Here is a 22,792-nt window from a genome sequence, read left to right on the forward strand (position 1 = left end):
ATAAGGGGTAAAATAAAATGAGTTAAAATAACAGGAGTTAAATTAATAAGAGTCAAATTAATAAGGGGTAAAATAAAATGAGTTAAAATAACAGGAGTTAAATTAATAAGAGTTAAATTAATAGGAGTTAAATTAATAAGGGGTAAAATAAAAGAAGTTAAAATAACAGGAGTTAAGTTAATAAGGGGTAAAATAAAAAGAGTATAAATAACAGGAGTTAAAATAATAGGAGTTAAATTAATAAGGGGTAAAATAAAAGGAGTTAAAATAACAGGAGTTAAATTAATAGGAGTTAAATTAATAAGGGGTAAAATAAAATGAGTTAAAATAACAGGAGTTAAATTAATAAGAGTCAAATTAATAAGGGGTAAAATAAAATGAGTTAAAATAACAGGAGTTAAATTAATAAGAGTTAAATTAATAGGAGTTAAATTAATAAGGGGTAAAATATAAGGAGTTAAAATAACAGGAGTTAAGTTAATAAGGGGTAAAATAAAAAGAGTTAAAATAACAGGAGTTAAAATAATAGGAGTTAAATTAATAAGGGGTAAAATAAAAGGAGTTAAAATAACAGGAGTTAAATTAATAGGAGTTAAATTAATAAGGGGTAAAATAAAATGAGTTAAAATAACAGGAGTTAAATTAATAAGAGTCAAATTAATAAGGGGTAAAATAAAATGAGTTAAAATAACAGGAGTTAAATTAATAAGAGTTAAATTAATAGGAGTTAAATTAATAAGGGGTAAAATAAAAGGAGTTAAAATAACAGGAGTTAAGTTAATAAGGGGTAAAATAAAAAGAGTTAAAATAACAGGAGTTAAAATAATAGGAGTTAAATTAATAAGGGGTAAAATAAAAGGAGTTAAAATAACAGGAGTTAAATTAATAGGAGTTAAATTAATAAGGGGTAAAATAAAATGAGTTAAAATAACAGGAGTTAAATTAATAAGAGTCAAATTAATAAGGGGTAAAATAAAATGAGTTAAAATAACAGGAGTTAAATTAATAAGAGTTAAATTAATAGGAGTTAAATTAATAAGGGGTAAAATAAAAGGAGTTAAAATAACAGGAGTTTAGTTAATAAGGGGTAAAATAAAAGGAGTTAAAATAACAGGAGTTAAATTAATAAGAGTTAAATTAATAGGAGTTAAATTAATAAGGGGTAAAATAAAAGTAGTTAAAATAATAGGAGTTAAATTAATCCATAGCCCTTGAATCCCTGGAGGGGCATAGGCCATTTACAACTTTGTGTAGATTTTTTTGTAGCGAGGAGTTCTTTTTACAGAGTGAGGGTTCTGGCCCCACGCCCAACCTCCCCGGAAGATACATAGAGCGCCTAGCCTTCCCAAATGGTCACCCATCTGGTACTGGCCAGGCTCAACGTTGTTTAACTTCGATAATCTGGCGAGAACCGATGTGTCAACGTGATTGTGCCGTACAAGTTAAATTAACAGGAGTTTGGAATTCCCTCCCGGGTCCCTGCTTTCCTGACTGTACTGACATGCAGAAGTTCAAGTGTAATGTGAACAGGAACCTTGCTGCTCAACCCCCTGCATGGTTCGTCAGCAGTTGGTCCCAATCAACCGCTTCGGCGGCACGGGGGTTCAAAGATCAAAGTGTAGTATCTGTTCCGACAGATACTGCAAGCTAAGACTAGCAAAGACCAGCTATGACTAGCAAAGACCATATGTGGGGGTAACCCCACATATCTGACCTTGGTCACTGAAGGGGCAACCCTTCATACCAACAGTTTCTAATCCAGCCCCCACTTCCCTCCTCTGGGGAGCTGGATCCCCTCTTTCCCTCCTCCTTCCCCCTATCTCCACATTAAAAACGGCCTCCTGCCTAATTTGCTCAGTGGGGAAGCAAATAAATATTCCCAATAGTAGCTCCTTCCGTCAAAGTTGTACCGAGCGTTGCTTGGGTGAAAATAACAGTAAAAAAAAATGAGATAATAAGAGTTAAAATAATAGGAGTTTTAATAATAAGTGTAAAATAATTGGTGTCAAATAATAGAAGTTAAAATTGTAGGTATTGAAAAATTGAATCCCGCCATTTAGCTGTGTCACGTTACAATAAGTGATAAATATTGCTATTACTTATCAAGACACGCTTTCCATTGCATCCACTCAACTCGGTTGATAACAAAACTTCGACATTACTGAGTCACTATAATCTTATTAAACTCGTTACATCAAATGGAATAGATTATCTTGAACTAGCTGGGTGCCCGGCGTTGCCCGGTCGTATAATATGATTACACATGATATTTTAATTCGTGCAGATTGCGTGTGTATCGTTATAGAATAAATTCTCTATTCATCTTCTATAATTTTTTTTTGTATTGATATTTATGTTAAAAACCTTTTTCTATTGGTGTTTATTTACTTCTTCACAAAAGCAAAATGTGACACGAGGTCGTTTTTAATGTGGGGACAAACTAGTTCCCTAAAAAGAAGGGCAAAAAGAGGCACACTGGTAGTATCCAAAAATAATGATTGTCTCAGTATAGAGAGGTTCCCCTCCATTGACCAAGGACAAATTAACCGAAGTGTAGCATCAGGACAGATACTACATTTTAATCCCGGCCCGAAGGCCAAGGACCTTTTTTTCTGTTTTCTTTTTTTTTTTTTTTTGTTCATAAAATTTTGTCTACCAAACTTCTCCGAGAGTTTTTGGTCTACAGACATGAAACTTCATATATACGGTATTTGAGCTTTATATTTGGGTTTTAACCCGGGGACATCCGTACAAAAGTGTGAAAATTAAAAAAAAAATGAATTTCCCAGGTTAAAGTCGAACGCCGGCATTATAAATATGCATGCATAACGTAGTAGCTATTGACTCATGTTTTAACTTTTAGCCTTGCAGCAAACATGTTATCATCGCTCAGTCATTAACGGTAGAAGAATAAACAAATCGTAAGCTGAACGTTTTGGGTTCGATTCTCGGTGGTGCGCACGAGTCATTTGTTAAAAAAAACAAACTTTTTAAATCATTATTATATATTGGTCCAATATAATATAATAATAAATACGAAATCTGTACTAATCAAAATGCTCCAATTTAAGCGTATTTTACGACCGGGCAATGCCGGGCGCCCTGTTAGATATTATATATTAGGAGGAATAATTTGCCCGGTGGAATGATTCGCAAAATAAATAAATAAATAAATAAATAAATAAATAAACAAAACTTCTGCATGTCAGTACAGTCAGGGAAGCAGGAACCCAAAAAGAACATCCCAAAGTCTAACAGTCCCAGGAAAGAAACTATTAGAGTAGAAGGCTTTCTGGCATCTGAGGTTTTTTACTGTGTAGGGGTGGGATTTTGCTGCTTGTTGGGTTTGTCGGATGTATGAAAATATCATGTTTTAACGTATTGTATGACCGGGAAACGCTAGGCTTCCACCTAGTATATATATATATATATATATATATATATATATATATATATATATATATATATATATATATATATATATATATACAGGGTGGGCCAAAATAAGGGCCCTATCTTTAAATTTGAATAACTTAAAAAATAGGACCCTTATTTTGGCCCACCCTATATATATATATATATATATATATATATATATATATATATATATATATATATATATATATACTAGTATTTCAGCCCGGCGTTGCCCGGGTGTTTGGAGGTGTATGCTGAGCAAAAAAAAAAAAAAAATGAAAGGAGTTAATTTTTTTAAAATCTGACCCCTATTATGACTCCTTAAAATTTATTGTTTTGGGCTCAAATTAAGTTAAGTTAGACCCATGTCCAAGGAACCTATATCTAAAATTTTAAGTGTGTAGACCCAAAATTGTCGGAGAAGTTTGGTAGAGTTCTCAAAGGTCAAATCGTTGAACTTTGACCCCTTAACATCGAAATTTCTGGTGAAAACCGATAACATAGATTTTTCCAAATCTCAGTTCCCTGTATATCAAATTTCGAGTCTGTAGACTTAAAATTGACGGAGTTATTGCGTAGGGAAGTGTACACACACAGACACACAGACACGTTCAGTTTTATAGATATATATACTAACATTTCAGCCCAGCGTTGCCCGGATGTTTGGAGGTGCATGCTGAGCAAAAAAAAAAAAAAATCAATTTTTTAAACTTTGACCCCTATTATGACCCCTTAACATTTATTGTTTTGGGCTCAAATTAAGTTATTAAGTTAGATCTATGTCCGAGGAACCTATATCTAAAATTTCAAGTGTTTAGACCAAAAATTGTCGATGGAGTTTGGTAGAGTTCTCAAAGGTCAAATCGTTGAACTTTGACCCCTTAACATCGAAATTTCTGTCCGAAAACGGATTACAAAGATTTTCCCAAATCTCAGTACCCTGTATATCAAATTTCGAGTCTGTAGACTGAAAATTAACAGAGTATTGCGAAGGAAAATGTACACAGACAGACAGACAGACAGACACGTTCACTCTCTCTCTTTCTCTTTCTCTCTCTCTCTCTCTCTCTCTCTATATATATATATATAAGGATAGGTTAATAATATATAAATACAAGATAAATACGGTAAAAATTGAAAAATCATTCATATTTTTATTTTGAAGATAAGATTACGAATTGTGAATAATGTTTCTGTAGCTTGTGATGTCCGTTCTGTATTTTTCCAAACGCTCCTTAAATTTTCAAGTGACTTTGATTATCTCAAAATAAAAGATCAAACTAAACACTGAATATTCTAAATACGACGTGGATACGAATCATTGACATTTTTGGACAAAAGGATACTTTCGACCCTTCACGTATTTTTATTGTTGTTTATTAGCATGACATCTAAAACGGCTATACCTCAATCCTAGGGGGAAAAACAACGGGATTTCTTTCTGGATTTTAAGCATGTAAATCTCGTTATTGCGCATATTTAGACGACACTTGGATCTGATTTTATTTATTGTTTACATTTGAAAATATTTTACTACCCAATGGTGCAGCTCAAATGCAAAACATACTCACTGTAAGTGTTCTCCAAATTATTTTTTTAATAAACGAAAATTTTAATATATATATATATATATATATATATATATATATATATATATATATATATGTGTGTGTGTGTGTGTGTGTGTGTGTGTGTGTGTGTGTGTGTGTGTGAGTTTGAGGTGTCCAGAAGTCTGGAGTAATGAGGATAAGGAGGTTGTTAGATAGTGTTCAATAAAAAGAACAAAATATTTGTTTTTATTATTATTTTAGGGTAAACAGTTACATTGGTCGCTACAAATATCCATCTGTTTCAGTCAAAGACACTTTCTCAGGCGACTCAGAACCTCTCGACGCCAAAAAGAAAAAATCTAGGCTATTGGTAGCGACTATATGTAGCTGTTTACCCCCACATAATAATAATAATAATACAACACACACACACACACATTTTGTGCGTATGTGTGTGTGATATATATATATATATATATATATATATATATATATATATATATATATATATCACACACACATACGCACAAAACCTATCCGAATTTGTGATGATCGATCCAGTGCTATGAACTGTAGGGGAGTATATAAGCATGCGCTATGACCTTGACCTTTGACCTTTGACCTTTACCTTGTAAAATGGTGGGCACCATACCCATATGGGAGGCATCATAATGCCAGGTTGGGTCATGATGTAGGCTATAGGATCTTTGTACACGAAGAAACACCCACCGAGTGCCTAAGGTCTCTCAGTACAGGGGTTACGAGAACAACCTGCTACGAGGATACTTTTTTCTGGAAGTAAGCCCTGACCAAATATTCAGAATCACATAATATTCGATAGGCAAATAAGATCTCCTTAATATGACTAACTTACATTAATTTTTACGAGGAATAGTGCACCTTCTTCAACTGATGTTACCTAAAGTAACTGCACGAAGCTGGATACTCCACCAGACTAGATAAATTCTTGTCCTCGAATCCAGTAAGAGCAAGAGAAACGAAAGATATACAACAACATATGAAAATGGTAAATTGGGGATAAAAACATTATGTTCTAAATTTCTTTACGAACTCAGTGTTTGAATGATAAAGAGGTTTAATGGAACATTCGAATATCTATGCATCTCATATAGAGTTCAAGTGATAGCGCCAAGTAGGGGGCCCCTTAGTTTCTGAGAACTTCGACCGAAGTTAAATAAAACAAACAAAACAAAAACAACAAAAAAAAAACGAACGCTATTAATTTGTATATACATACATATAGACCTGCATATTTGTCAGCGATTATACTAGTTTGGTTATTAGCTAATTTTCTAATTCTAATTGTCATATTCTCGAATTTCCTAGTTTAGTTGCAATTACAAAGAGGTGATTATGCCGTAATTACTTCGTTTAACATTTCTTTCTGTAATTTCATAATTTACAGATTTTTTCTTGGCAAGTTGTTCTTAATCACTTTTTTATTCGACTATTTTCTTAGTCTATATTTTTTTTGTTTGTTTATTTTTTAGTTTATAGTTTTTTATTCCATTATTTTTTTAGTTTATAGTTTTTTTTCCTTTAACTTTTAAGTTTACAGTTTTTTATTCCGTAATTGTAAAGTTTATAGTTTTTTATTCCGTTAATTTTTAGTTTATAGGTTTTTTTCCTTTAACTTTTAAGTTTACAGTTTTTTATTCCGTAATTGTAAAGTTTATAGTTTTTTATTCCGTTAATTTTTAGTTTATAGTTTTTTTTCCTTTAACTTTTAAGTTTACAGTTTTTTATTCCGTAATTGTAAAGTTTATAGTTTTTTATTCCGTTAATTTTTAGTTTATAGTTTTTTTTCCTTTAACTTTTAAGTTTACAGTTTTTTATTCCGTAATTGTAAAGTTTATAGTTTTTTATTCCGTTAATTTTTAGTTTATAGTTTTTTATTCCATTATTCTTTGAGTTTATAGTTTTTTCTTCCGTTATTTTTTTAATTTATAGTTTTTTATTCCGTTATTGTTTAGTTTACAGTCTTTTTTATTCCTTTAACTTTAAAGTTTACGGTTTTTTATTCCATTATTTTTATAGTTTATAGTTTTTTTATTCCGTTATTTTTAGTTTATAGTTTTTTATTCTGTTACTTTTTAGTTTATAGTTTTTAATTCCGTTATTTTTTTAGTTTATAGTTTTTTTATTTCGTTACTTTTTTAGTTTATAGTTTTTTATTCCGTTATTTTCTTAGTTTACAGTTTTATTATTTCGTTATTTTTTTAGTTTATATTTAAAAATTCCGTTATTTTTAAAGTTTATAGTTTTTAATTCCGTTATTTTTATAGTTTATAGATTTTATTCCGTTATTTATTTAGTTCATAGTTTTTTATCCGTTATTTTTTGTTTATAGTTTTTTATTCCGTTATTTTTTGTTGATAGTCTTTTATTCCGTAATTTTTTAAGTTTATAGATTTTTATTCTGTTATTTTTTGAGTTTATAGTTTTTCATTGCGTTATTTTTTAGTTTATAGTTTTTCATTCCGTTATTTTTTAGTTTACAGTTTTTTTTCTTCCTTTAGCTTTTAAGTTTACGGTTTTTTATTCCGTTATTTTTAGTTTATAGTTTTTTATTCCGTAATTTTTAAGTTTATAGATTTTTATTCCGTTGTTTTTTGAGTTTATAGTTTTTCATTTCGGTATTTTTTTAGTTTACGGCTTTTTATTCCGTTATTTTTTAGTTTACAGTTTTTTTTTCTTCCTTTTTCTTTTTATTCCGTTATTTTTAGTTTATAACTTTTTTTATTCTGTTACATTTTAGTTTATAGTTTTTATTTCGTTATTTTTTTAGTTTATAGGTTTAAATTCCATTATTTTTTGAGTCTATTGTTTTTAATTCCATTATTTTTTAGTTTATAGTTTTTATTCCGTTATTTTTTTAGTTTATAGTTTTATTCCGTTATTTCTCTAGTTTTATGCCGTTATTTTTTAGTTTATAGTTTTTTTTATTCCGGTATTTTTTAGTTCAAAGTTTTTTATTCCGTTATTTTTTAGTTTATAGTTTTTATTCCGTTATTTTTTTTAGTTTATAGTTTTTTATTACGTTATTTTTTTTATTTATAGCTTTTTTATTTCATTATTTTTTAGTTTAAAGTTTTTATCTGTTATTTTTTAGTTTATAGTTTTTATTCCGTTATTTTATAATTTATAGTTTTTATTCCGTTATTTTATAATTTATAGTTTTTATTCCGTTATTTTTTAGTTTATTTATAGTTTTTTATTCCGTTATTTTTTAGTTTATAGTTTTTTTTATTTCGTTATTGTTTAGTTTACAGTTTTTATTCCGTTATTTTCTAGTTTATAGTTTTTTTTATTCCGTTATTTTTTAGTTTATTGTTTTTTTTATTCCGTTATTTTTTAGTTTATTGTTTTTTTTATTCCGTTATTTTTAGTTTATTGTTTTTTTTTATTCCGTTATTTTTTAGTTTATAGTTTTTTTTATTCCGTTATTTTTTAGTTTATTGTTTTTTTTATTCCGTTATTTTTTAGTTTAGTTTTTTTTATTCCGTTATTTTTTAGTTTATAGTTTTTATTCCGTTATTTTTTAGTTTATAGTTTTTATTCTGTTATCTTTTAAGTTAAAAATTTTATTCCGTTATTTTTCTAGTTTATTGTTTTTTTCCGTTATTTTTTTAATTTATATTTTTTTTTATTCCGTTATTTTTTTTTAGCTTATAGTTTTTTATTCCGTTATTTTTTAAATTTATATTTTTTTTTATTCCGTTATTTTTTTTGTTTATATTTTTTTTATTCCGTTATTTTTTTAGTTTATAATTTTATTCCGTTATTCTCTATTTCATAGTTTTTTATTCCGTTATTTTTTTTGTTTATAGTTTTTTTATTCCGTTATTTTTTTAGTTTATAATTTTATTCCGTTATTCTCTATTTCATAGTTTTTTTATTCCGTTATTTTTCGAGTTTACAGTTTTTATTCCGTTATTTTTTTAGTTTATAGTTTTTTATTCCGTTATGTTTTTAGAGTATAGATTTTTTTTATTCCGTTCTCAGTTCATGGTTTTTCATTCTGTTATTGCTTAGTTTATAGTTTTGTTTATTCCGTTATTTTTTTAGTTCATTAGTTTTTTAGCTATACATATATATATATATATATATATATATATATATATATATATCTTAAATAAATACACTTAATTCTGTTTTTAAAAGCAAACGATTTCCGATGATTCAAATTGAAAATAAATAAAATTGAAATTAAATAAAATACAAATTTAATGTAATATGCAAATGAGGTTACGTATTGAATGTAGATTTCCTTTGAATTACAAAGTACATGCATAGAAATCATGCTGGAATGAACGTGTGTAAGCGTCTGTTTTTAGTGTGAAAATTAATTTGTAAAACAATTTACCTTTTGTACATATTAATCAAATTATAAACAAATAGGGGTGCGACTTCATTTTAATATATAATGACGTAAAAATCTCACGTGACCTAAACTTCACAACGCAAATCTTTGGGACCCTTCAATAACATCAGTACCTTTTCATTGATATTGAGGAGTTGTCTTCATCGGCAACGATGGACGAACAGTTAATAAAATATGGGGAAAACAATGAATATGAAAAAAAACCAAAAAATAAAAACAGGACTCTTAAAAATGTTTAGTTTATAGTATTTATTTGCTTCCCCACGAGAGCAAATTAGACATGAGGCCGTTTTTTTTTAAATGTGGAGAAGGGAGAGGGAAAGGGGGGGGGGCAGCCCCCCCCCCCGAGAGGAGGGGAGGGAGATCTGGTAGTGAGAGCCTCTTGGTATATGGGGTTGCCCCGTTTATTGTTATTGTGTAAATGTTGGAAGGAATAACAAGAAAACTCGGAAACAGTGAAATGAATAATAAATTAAACAGAAATGATGACGTAAATATGTCACGTGACCTAAACCTGTGTCACAAGCCATGTAAAAATATTTAAAACAAAAAAACTTCACTAAATTTCGAAATTGCACGCATCTTGTTTAACGATATTTTTTTTGGTTTGCTTTTGTTAGTTTCTTTTTTTTATTTTGTTGTCTTGTTTGTTTTGCATTTTTATTTATCCTTTAATGCATAGTTTAAAAAAAAAAACTATTTTGTTATTTAAGTTTTTTTTTCGTTTAAAATTGTATTTTCAAATATTTTTTCTTACCTTGTTTTACTTTTTTCCAAATTTTTAAATTTTTTAAAACTATTATTTTTGTTTCCGTTTTACAGCTTTTTAATATTCATTTTTGTTTGTTTGTTCGTTGTCTATTGTCATTTGCTTGTTGTCATTCTTACCTTGTGTTTAATTAGCTGGACGTTGCCTGGTCGTACAATACGCTTAAACATGATATTTTATTTTATGCAGATTGCGTATGTATGTATTATAGAATCAATCCTCTATTGAATATTATAGATTACGAGGAATAATTTGTCCGGTGGACTAATTCGCTAATAAATAAATAAAATAATAAATAAATAAAATAAAATAAAAAATGATGACGTTCATTACACAGCCAGATAAGGTCACCTACACAAAACACACACACACACACATACACACACACACACACACACACACACACACACACACACACACACACACACACACACATATATATAGTAATTCATAAAATATATATGGCGACTAAGCTACACTGAATATTCTGCGTTTCATCCACTGTAGGATTCGTTAGGCTTATGCGCGAATTTTGTGGTTATTTCTTGTTTTTATATATGTTGAGGATTTCTAGTTAGCGAATCAGCTTTCTAGTATCTATATATTTTATGAATTACTAACTAGCTCTACCTACGTATTGAGCACTTTTGAAGTAAATACTTAAAGTTTACGCATAAATCTATACTTTCGTATATTAAATTTATGTGAGTAAATAAAGTAGTTATATATATATATATATATATATAATTTAAAGGAGATTAGAATAATAGTCTAAAGAGCTAAGTGTATTTTAATGTAATAGTGAAATTACTAGTTTAATTAAAATACAGGAAATGCTCGTTGTAATTTAGATATATAATAAGCTCGATAGTTAAATGTCCTAGAGCTAATTCAATATTAAGTAATGTGATTTATAATTTAAAAGTTTTAAAATTTTTTAATTTGTTGTTGTTCCTTCTTATGAAACTGATTTTTAATTTAATTAAATTTTGATTGTTAAATTTAAAAATTTTTAAAACTTTTAAATTATAAATCACATTACTTAATATATATATATATATATATATATATATATATATATACTAGCTGGATGCCCGGCATTGCCCGGTCGTACAATACGCTTAAACATGATATTTTAATTAATGTATTATTATAGAATAAATCCTCTACTGAATATTATATATTACGAGGAATAATTTGCCCGGTGGACTAATTCGCAAAAAAAATAAATAAATAAAAATAAATAAATAAAGATAAAAATGATAATGTCGTTCATCAAATTCCGTCGGTGTTTATTTACAGCATCACGTCAGCTGATATTTGGCCTTGTGGATCACAAAATAGCCTTTTTTCTGTTATAGATAAAAAATCATTTTTACAGGGAAATATTTTATGTTACACCGGCCAAGGATACACCGGTGTAATGTAAAATATTCACCTGTAAAAATTATTTTTATCTATAAGAGAAGAAAGACTATTTGTAAGATGGGATTTTTTTTTTCGATTTTCGATACTTATCGGACGAATTACTGTACAAAAAAAAAGAACACTGCCAGACTAATTCGCTAATAAATAAATAAAATAATAAATAAATAAAATAATAAATAAATAAAATAAAATAAAAAATGATGGCCATTCATTATATAGCCAGATAAGGTCACACACACACACACACACACACACACACACACACAGATATATATACACACACACACACATATATATATATATATATATATATATATATATATATATATATATGTATATATATATATATATATATATATATATATATATATATATATATATATATACTAGCTGGATGCCCGGCGTTGCCTGATCGTATAATACGCTTAAGCATGATATTTTAATTCATGCAGATTGCGTATGAATTATTATGGAAATCAATCCTCTATTGAATATATTACGAGGAATAATTTGTCCGGTGGACTAATTCGTAAAAAAAAAAAACAAAAACAAAAAAAACATGATAATGTCGTTCATCAAATTCCATCTGTGTTTGTTTACAATATCACGTCAGCTGATATTTGGACTTATCGATCCTAAAAGTAGTGTTTTTTCTCTCTCATAGATGAAAAAGAAATTTTACAAGGAAATATTTTACGTTACACCGGCTAAGGTTACATTAGCACAAATGTGACAATTTGGCTTGTTAACGAATCCGCCCATACGAAAATGAGCTTCGTCACCAAACATGCGTTTTTTGCGAAAAACCATCATCGGATTGTCTTTGACCTTGCACTCAATTAACGAATGTACGACGCTTTGCATAGTTATTATGCTTTAGTTCTTGTGTCAATTTAATTTTTGTAATGCATTAATTTTTGTAATGCAGTAGGGCCAAATTTAATTTTTGTAATGCAGTAGGGCCAAATTTAATTTTTGTAATGCACTAGGGCCAAATTTAATTTTTGTAATGCAGTAGGGCCAAATTTAATTTTTGTAATGCAGTAGGGCCAAATTTAATTTTTGTAATGCACTAGGGCCAAATTTAATTTTTGTAATGCAGTAGGGCCAAATTTAATTTTTGTAATGCAGTAGGGCCAAATTTAATTTTTGTAATGCACTAGGGCCAAATTTAATTTTTGTAATGCAGTAGGGCCAAATTTAATTTTTGTAATGCACTAGGGCCAAATTTAATTTTTGTAATGCAGTAGGGCCAAATTTAATTTTTGTAATGCAGTAGGGCCAAATTTAATTTTTGTAATTCAGTAGGGTCAAATTTAATTTTTGTAATGCACTAGGGCCAAATTTAATTTTTGTAATGCACTAGGGCCAAATCTGTTGTCAAAATTCGATGTAACGTTGCTGCGGATAGGTTCAATTCCTGCGCACGGTGACGAATGGAGATGTCTGTATTCTTGGCCACACATTCGCGTACTGCATCAATATATTCGTCTTAACAACCGAAACGAACACGTTCATGCTGTTTTCACATCTGCTACAGACTAAGATTGTTGAAATTTACGATTAATTTTCGCAAGTGAACATTCAGTTTGTCGATTATGTTGACCGAAATAATCGAGTAGCGCACGAAATGCATTCGTGTTTGGTCGCCCATTTTCGTAATACGCTTCAGCAACTTTAATATGCCGTTCGATTGTTAATTTTTCCGCAAAAGAATGGTTGTTAATTTTCCTGCAAAAGAATGAAATTGTTGAATCTGGAAGAATGAAAAAACAAAAAAATCAAAAAAAAAAAAACAACCCCCCCCCCGAAAACAAAAAACAAACAAAAAAAATGAACAATTAACACATTGGCATAATTCAAGTTTAACATCTGTCCAAGTTATTAGAACACACCGTACACATGCTTAACTTCGGTGATCTGACGAGAACCGGCGTATCAACACGATCATGTTGTGTGTGTGTATATATATATATATATATATATATATATATATATATATATATATATATATATATATATGTATATGTATATGTATATATATATAAATATATATATATACATATATACATACATATATATATATATGTATATATATATATATATATATATATTATTTTTAAAATATAATTATCCACCGACACGTATTTCGCCTTCTACGATTCATCAAAGTGGCTGAATGTGTGTGTATATATATATATATATATATATATATATATATATATATATATATATATATATATGTGTGTGTGTGTGTGTGTGTGTGTGTATGTATATATTACTGATTTTAAAAGTAAAAAAAAAATACTTTGGTAACATCAGCTATAATCGAAACCAAAACACTTATCACTTTAACCGTGTTCGTTACTGTTTGAGCTAACCCAACCGATAGATAACGGTAAGTTAATTTTAGCTATAATTAATTTACGCATGCGAAAACTAATACAAATATGTCGGCAAGTTAAAATGAACATTTTGCCTCTTAACTTGCCCATGCGTTCATCATCCATCCAAACAAAGATTTTTCTCGTTATAAACCATTTTTAGTGTATTTGCTGTTAATCTCAGTGTTATGTGATCGGTAGTTTAAGATTTTATCTGTTAAATATTTACACACAAACAGACACACATATATACATCTACTGTTATATTTTTATTGATTATATATAACGTTTGATACGACAGAGGCGCGTTCAAACCGAATGTTTCTGTTTTGAGCAAAATTAAAGCATGATACTTGATTTTTGCATTTTAAACTTCATTTTACATAGTAAACTTTAATTCAAGCCATTATATATAAAATAATTTTTATAAAATCAACCATAGGTTCTCTACAGTGCAATGTAGACTGCAATGCATTGTGGACTAAGTCATTTTTGGAAGGATTGAAAAATGTCCGATTTTACCGATTTCAATGACAAAATATGGGAGGGTGAAGCATTCGTTGATCCTTATTTATTCCCAGGCAACGTCAGGGTTCCCTGCTAGTATGGTATAAGTATTAAATATTAGCGAGTATAAGTATCTTTACATCATCAACGCTCTGATCCCCGTCTGGCATCAATTGAAATGGATGGCTCTCGTCTGGGAGAAGCCCCGTGTTTTGACAAGCTTCTGGGTTTGTCCTTTACTCCTGATCTGAAATGGAACACGTACATCGTCTGTTGCCAAGGTCGCTGGAAAGATGGTGGGATCCTTCTACCGCTCCAGAAGATATCTCACTACTGATGCAATTCTCTATCTATATAAAAGCCAAGTGCGTCCAAGGATGGAATACTGCTGCCATATCTGGGCAGGAGCTGCTAAAAACAGCCTATCCTGCCTTGACAGAGTACAAAATAGACTTCGTTGCTTAGTGGGGGATGCCCTTTTCTCTACCCTGCAACCTCTCTCCCACAGAAGAGACGTTGTGAGCCTATCCTTGTTTTATCGTTTTTTTCCATGGCGGTGCTCGTCTGAACTCCAATCTCTGGTTCCCCCTCGCCAATCCACTGTGAAAAATTTCCCCCACTCTTTATCTGTGCCTAAATCAAAACTTAGATTCCATGAACAAAGCTTCTTTCTTAGAACTGCACGCCTGTGGAACTCTGTTCCGTCTGCCTGCTTCCCACCTGACTACAACTTGGATGTCTTCAAGTCCAACGTTAACAAATTCCTAATGAACCGCCCCCTTAAGTAAACACTTCATCAAATCTCCACGCTAACGTACTGTACTTGCAATAACCCTTATCCCTGAGTGGCTTCCGGGCCTTGATAAGTGGTGACTACCGTGTAAAAAAAGTATACAGTATAGAGTCTAGCGTAGTGGTTCCCAACTTTTTAACATGGCAACACCCTATTGAGTTTTTGCAAATTTTTACGGCACACCTATCACAAAAAATATTATATTTCTACTCCAAGCTTTTTTTGCAATAAAAAAAAACACGAAGAAGATTATATAAGAAGTTTTATTTACATAAATCAACATGTCGTGTATTCAATATCTGATAAAGTTCTGTTAATTTTCAATTCAGATGTTTTAATTTAAAATTGAGTCTGTTTTTTTTTAAATTTAAAATTGTTTCTTTTTTTAATTTGTTGTTCAATTTGTTTAATTAAAAATTAAGCGAGATGAGTTTATTTTTCATTCCTGTATTCTTCCGTTCACCTCATTCTGTCTATCTCTTTCTTTCTTAATCTTTTCTTTAATTAATTTTCATCTTTAATTTAATTTATTATTAATAAACTTTATTATTTTTTTATATTCTAGGATCAGTTCACTGATCGAAAACTTTGGAAGTTACTCCCGGGTCCGGGGCAGCATCAATGATGACTGGGTGGACAGGCTTAACCATCTGTATACCGTCGTACTATTGGTCATCTTCGCCGTCATCATCAGCACAGGCCAGTATGTCGGGGACGCCATCCAATGCTGGTGTCCTGCCGAGTTTACGGACGCCTTCGTCGACTACACAAAATCCTATTGCTGGATCGCCAACACCTACTACATCCCGATGAGAGACGCCATTCCAGTTGAGATCAAAGAGAGAGAAAACCAACAAATCACCTACTACCAGTGGGTGCCTCTCATTCTGCTCTTCCAGGCGTTTATGTTTAAATTTCCCAACATTCTGTGGACGTCAACGCACGAGCTGTCTGGCTTGAACCTCGATAAGATTGTCTCGATGGCTGAAGATACCCAACTCGGCTCACCGGAGGACCGGGATGAAACCATCAAAAACATCGCCCATTTCCTGACGAGGTGGTTGGATGCGTACCGAGAGTATAAGCTTAACTTCTTGGTCAAGTTGAGACAGCGTTCCTCGCGCTTCTGCTGCTTCCTCTGTTCGCGCCGACAGGGCACCTTTCTTACTGGTCTCTACGTCTTCATCAAGATGCTGTATGGCGCCAACGTCATCGGTCAATTTTTTCTGCTCAACGCCTTCATGGCAACGGATTACAGTGTATATGGTATCGAAGTGCTGACTTCGCTGGCTAGCAACACAGTCTGGTCTGAGAGTCCCCGATTTCCCCGGGTCACTCTATGCGATTTACAGATCCGACAACTGCAGAATCTGCAGAGATATACCGTCCAGTGCGTCCTGCCTATTAACCTGTTTAACGAGAAGATCTTCATTTTTCTGTGGTTCTGGTTCGTGTTCGTGGCCACCTGCACTTGCATCAACCTCCTGTCTTGGTTCTACCGTTTCATATTCTCCCAAGCGCACATCGACTACGTCACCAAGTACATTAGATGGTGGGACACGATACAGACCAAACAGGACAAGAAGCTGTGTCAGAAGTTCACCAAGGAGTACCTGCGCGACGACGGCTTTTTGGTCCTGCGGGTGATCGCCAAAAATTCAACCGACCTTGTGGCCGGTGACCTGCTGCGTTATTTGTGGAAAGCCTACCGGGAGAAAAACGAAGGGAAACCTAAAGAGACTGCTGATGTTGGTTCGAATTTACACGGCAAAGACGGGAGCGGCAAAGACGACAGTTTTGTCTGATTTGCTTTTAAGTAAATAAACAAATAAAGAAGAAAAAAAAAGAAAACAAAATTGATAATCCCCATCCCCGACTTAAAAAAACAAAAAACAAAAAAAAAACAAAAACAAAAACAAAAAAAAAACACAACAAAAAAAAAACTAATATTTTTTAATTAATATGTATGAATGTATTGGGGATACCGCGTGGATGTTGTTTTTAAATATTTTTTTTAATAAATAGAAAATTTAAAAGAATTGCATAAAAGATGCAAAGGTCTGTTTAAAATAAAAAAAAACAAATTTAAAGCACTAAAATATATTTTTGTTGGTATTTGTTTAAACAAAAATTAGTAAAAATTTCTTTTTTGTAAAATTTTGATAGAAGCACTAATAGTTGTAAAGGTTTATATAACTGTTAAATTAATTTACTATCTTATTTTGTTACGCACATTTTTTTTTACATTAAAGTACACAAAGTAAATACTATCATTTATATGAAGATTGGAAAGGAGCTCCTTTTAATCAAATACTCCTTTGTTATTACCTAATTTGTTCAAACCGTCCTAATTTAGCATTATGGTTAGAGCCTTCGCTAATGGACTGTGAGACTGAGGTTCAATTGTCGGTCTAACTAAAACAATGCCGTTTACTGGTAGCATTATAAAATGAAGATCAAGAAAAAGTGGAGTAAACCTAGGAAAGGAGTGGCGTCCTCCCCTACATCTCAGTGTATTTGCTAAGGAAAAGGGAGTCTTTGGGTTGCCCTCGACAACAATTGCTTTGTTTCTATTACATACATTTATTACTGAAATATTATTCTTGCAAGAAACGGATATTAGAAATATATCGCATTAAAAATAGGATTTAATATCGGTGCTAGCGTTCAGCACCAACTGCGCATGTCGCCAGACAACCGCATCAACTTATTTCATATATTTTCTAAAAAGCCATCTGGTAGCTCTCATTTGCATTCTTTTGGCCTTTTAGCAATTATTCTCCCATTGTCAGAAACATATTCCGCGAAATATGTTTCTGACAATGGAAGAATAACTGCTGTTTTCTGAGTAGCTTATTGATTTAGGCAAGAGATATGCAGATATTTACCATCTTCTCTTAGCAGTCCTCATCATTATTTTATAGCAGGCGCTCGATTAAGCATCTATCTGCCGCACCTCCGTGTAGATGACTTATGTCGCTGGGTTCGAATCAAGGATGAAACACTAGTGTCTGTAGGTATTTAATAATTATTATAGTAAGTATATATATATATATATATATATATATATATATATATATATATATATATATAGAAGAGAGAGAGAGAGAGAGAGAGAGAGAGAGAGGTAGATAGATGAATAACAGAAACAGCTTATAGCTTTTTAAGGTAGCGAACAAAAATTAAAATATTTAAATAACAGCATTTCCGAAGCTTTCAACATTAACAACAAATCTAGAATTTAATTACACACACACACACACACACACACACACACACACACACACACACACACACACACACACACACACACACACACACACACACATATATATACATACATATATATATATATATATATATATAATAGATAATTTAAAATGGTTTATCTTTACATTTTATTTCATTTCAACATATATGCGATCGCGAAGTGTATTCTCATCCTACGTGCTAGTATACATTTAAATATATATACGCACGAAAACCAACTTCTTAATATCGCAACCAACCCGAATGAGGGTAGCAGACTACAACGTGCTTAATGCCTTTTCAAACAGCGCTTATAGCAACAATAATAATGATGTGGATGTAACGATGTGGTTTTTGTTTTTATATTAAGTCGGTGCAAAAGATTTTGCTGATTTAAAATTCCGTCTTAAAAAATAATTAAAAAATGTATGTTTCTAAAAATCTTTATACATAATAACGACCTTTGCTCTTTTGACTTGATTCCATCTGCCATCAATCTTATAAATGCTTTGTTTGTAAAAGTCGTCACGTTTTGCTGGGAAATATGATTCCAAAGTCATCTCGTGATGTTTACCTAAGTATTACATCTTGACTCAGAAACCTGCACAGACGTAAATGTGCCACACAGCTCTATCCCATCAAATAAAAACCCAGTGCCATGTAAATGTTTTTGTAATCTTTGAAAAATGTAATACTTCATGGGTCAAGAAAATATGCATGATGGAGCAGGATTTTTCAGACAATTTCTATGAGATCTTTAGTCAGTCTGAAGACGAGCATTATTATGATGAGAGATGACCTCCTTTCTGTTGACGAAAGAAGGTTGTTTTCTGGTCAACATGAGTGAGGATATTGTTTTAATAAGCTGAAATAAAAACTTATAAATTAATCACAATGATATGTTTATGTTATAACGATATGCATGAAATAAAGAAAAATTGTTTAAAATGCATACAAATGCAAAATCTTTAAGCACCAACCTGATAAATAATTTACTGCTACTGTTTCGTGGTTTAACCAATCTGCGGAAGTGTTCATGAACTAATTTATGAATGTATTGGAAACATTTAGGCACTGGGGTTTAAACTTATTTTCATATCTCTTATTCTAGTGGTTATATTTTACCAGTTGTACAATGTGAGCAAGAATATTAAGTGAAGAAACAATAGATTGCTCGCGAAAACGATGTATGTGTAAATGTACGTTTAAAAAAAAAAGTTAGTATTTTATTAAATATCGAAATTAATTGAAGAAATGTGCTTCTATCGATCTATAGTTTTTTTTGTGATCGGGGGGAACTGATTTTTATCGCAGACTTTTTTTTTTTTAATTTTTAAAGGTTAAACATTAAAAAGTAAAAAAAAAAAAATAAATAAAAATAAAAATAAAATAAAAAATAAAAACATAATACAAAAACAAAAGAGAACATTAAAACTATTATGCATTTAAACGTCTTGCCTTAAACATTGTCTTTCCATATATATATATATATATATATATATATATATATATATATATATATATATAAAATTATTTTTTATCTTCACTCCCTCTTTTTTCTATTTCAGTTGTATTTCAAACTATGTCTAATTTAATGTTTTTTTCTAAAACATTTTTTTACATTTTTTTTGTGTCGATGTTTCATATGTTTTATCTGACTCCATATTCAAAATGGTTCTAACATAAAGATTTAATTACATGTTGTTTTAGGGTTAAGGAAGATATGTCGTACGTAACAATATATATGTGCATTATATAAATATATTTAATGGCCTACGTATACGTAAGTACGTTTCAGCAGCACTTGTGCTTCGTCAGGCCCAGAAGATAATGTAAGTTAAACATTACAATTAATACAAAAATGGTTAAATCACTGAGGTACCTGGCAATAAATAATATTTACCAAGCAACAGGTTCTACGATTGACTGCTGTCAGAACAGCCAATTTTATGCCGTTGAATACGGATTTGGAGAGGAAGAAGTGATAATCGTCTCCTAACTGCCAAACCTTTTTAATCAAATACTTTCTTACCAAGTTCTTGTCTTTTAGACTTTCTTCTTCCCGTAGACGGCAACCCCCATCTTTTTTTATTACATAACATTTTCCTCTTAGTAGTAGTAGTATTAGTAGTAGTAGTTACTCACTAGGCAGTCATAACTGGTGGTGTTCCCTGGAGTCTGAGTGACAACAAATCTTCCCATATTTGCAGTGCTCTCTGCCTTGTATCATACTCATTCCATATGACTTGACGTTATTGCAACTGCTGCTTACCATTGATTTCTCGCTGGCAACGGCCACTGGTCTTCACTGGGGTTTAGCTGGCACTAATCCTCTCAAAAGTCCCAGTACTTTCTGCACTCTTCCACTCCTGTAAAAATCTCTAACGACTGACTCTTTTCCTCCTACCTATAGAATTGTTCTTTTCAAGAGTAGGGCCAACATGCATCTCCTGTATTTGCAATAATCACCTCTCCTTGTTGAGTTTTTTTACATAAAGCAGCGTCTTGACTTGTGGAGAGTGATTTCCATAATATCTCTCGACAAGGCAAGAAGGTCTGGTTATTGGTTTTCCTGCTCGATCTTTCCATCCTCCTTGACCGGTTGTTATTATTACAGCGTTCTATTTTACCGAAATAATTCAAGGGAGAGAATTTATGTTAAGCCTTTTTACAGCACTAGTTTTGTTGTTGTTGTTGTTGTTGTTCGTTTCAAAGACAAATTTGATCATTTTTGTTTCATCTTTTTCTTTACCTGTAAACCGGTGTATACATTTATATGTATGTTGATGTTATATTATGTATAAATGTCCTTGTATATATGCATTCGATAGAATGCACACTTGCGGACGTAGCACAGGCGCGTAAAAGATAGGAACATGTAATATACGGACGCAATACCGGTAAGAATATTGGACTTCCACGGAAATTTGTCGTCTAGACGATCTTTTATAATTCAAGTTATCCGTAATTATTCAAATTCAAGCAGAAGTTATTTGTTTTCTTCTTCTTCTTCTTCTTCTTCTTCTTTTTTCTATTATTATTATTATTTCTTCATCTTCTTCTTCTTCCTTGTTGTCTTTCTTCATTTTCTTCATCTTCTTTTTCCTATTCTTCTTCTTCTTCTTCTTCTTCTTCTTCTTCTTCTTCTTCTTCTTCTTCTTCACAAGGAGCTTTCATACAGGTCATGATCTAACAATTCTCTTTGAAAACGGCCTGTGGTGTTCCCTGGAGTCTGCCTGACAACAAGTCTCCCCAGATTTCTAGTAACCTCTACCTCTTTTGAAAATATTTTTTCAATAACACTTGCAAGTGAATTTACATTATCGCAATAGCCGTCTACCATTAATTTCTCATTGGTAGGGACGATTGATCTTCACTGGGATATTAGTGGTAATAAGCCTCCTCAAGGTCCCAGCTCCCCCCCTTCGCACTCATCCAGCGGATGGCTGATGAGTGTTTTCCATCCTCCTATTTGCATCAGTTTTTGGTGACAAATAAGAACTATTATTATTATTATTATTATTATTATTATTATTATTATTATTATTATTAATATTATTATTATTATTATTATTATTATTATTATTATTATTATTATTATTTGTACTCACTAGGAGTTTTTTCCGGAGGCCATCATCAAAGATTTCTCTTTGAGAACAACCTGTGGTGTTCCCTGTAGTCTCTCCAGATTTTCAGTACTCTCCACCTTTTTTCAATAACACTTGCAAATGAATGTATATTATCGCAACATCCATTTACCATTGTTTTCACGCTGGCAACTACCATTAGTTCTACACTGGAATTTCGGGAGAAATAAGTCTCCCCAAAGTTCAAGTTCTCTTCGTACTCATCCAGTGGAGGTCTGGTTAGTACATTCTCTTCTCGATCCTTCCATCCTCTTTAACCCTTCACGACTATTATTATTATTATTATTATTATTATTATTATTATTATTATTATTGATCCACTAGGAGTTTTCTCATTTTATAATCAGTGATTGCTCAATAGAACACTGTGATGTTCCCTGGTATCCGGGTGACAGCAACTCTCACCAGGTGTTCAGTACTCTCTACGCCCTTTTCGGTTCTAAATCGAAACAGCTGATTCTTAGCTTATAAAATAATATAGCCATTCTTTATTTGGAAGTTAAGTGGCATTGCGCCTCTCCAAGGTTCCAGTACACTCTGCAACAGTCCAGTCGAAGTCTCCTCCATCTTTCCATCATTGTTGACCCCTTCAGGACCATTTAATGTGGTACCAACCGAGGCTACTGTCACCATTTTTATGAGG

At 31.3% G+C, this 22,792-nt stretch overlaps 1 protein-coding gene across 1 annotated transcript in view; it reads left to right on the forward strand.

The window, feature by feature from the left end:
- LOC145247978 (innexin unc-9-like) overlaps positions 1 to 18,587 on the forward strand; it is a 350,087-nt gene extending 331,500 nt beyond the window's left edge. Inside the window, exon 4 of the mRNA XM_080109636.1 lies at positions 15,819 to 18,587. Coding sequence (XP_079965762.1) covers positions 15,819 to 17,058 — 1,240 coding nt within the window. The 3' untranslated portion in view covers positions 17,059 to 18,587. The remainder of the gene's footprint in view (positions 1 to 15,818) is intronic.
- Positions 18,588 to 22,792: the final 4,205 nt, after the last annotated feature.

This window comes from Euprymna scolopes, chromosome 26, assembly GCF_053919585.1.
Source record: "Euprymna scolopes isolate OS-2025 chromosome 26, ASM5391958v1, whole genome shotgun sequence".
Classification (NCBI taxonomy): domain Eukaryota; kingdom Metazoa; phylum Mollusca; class Cephalopoda; order Sepiida; family Sepiolidae; genus Euprymna; species Euprymna scolopes.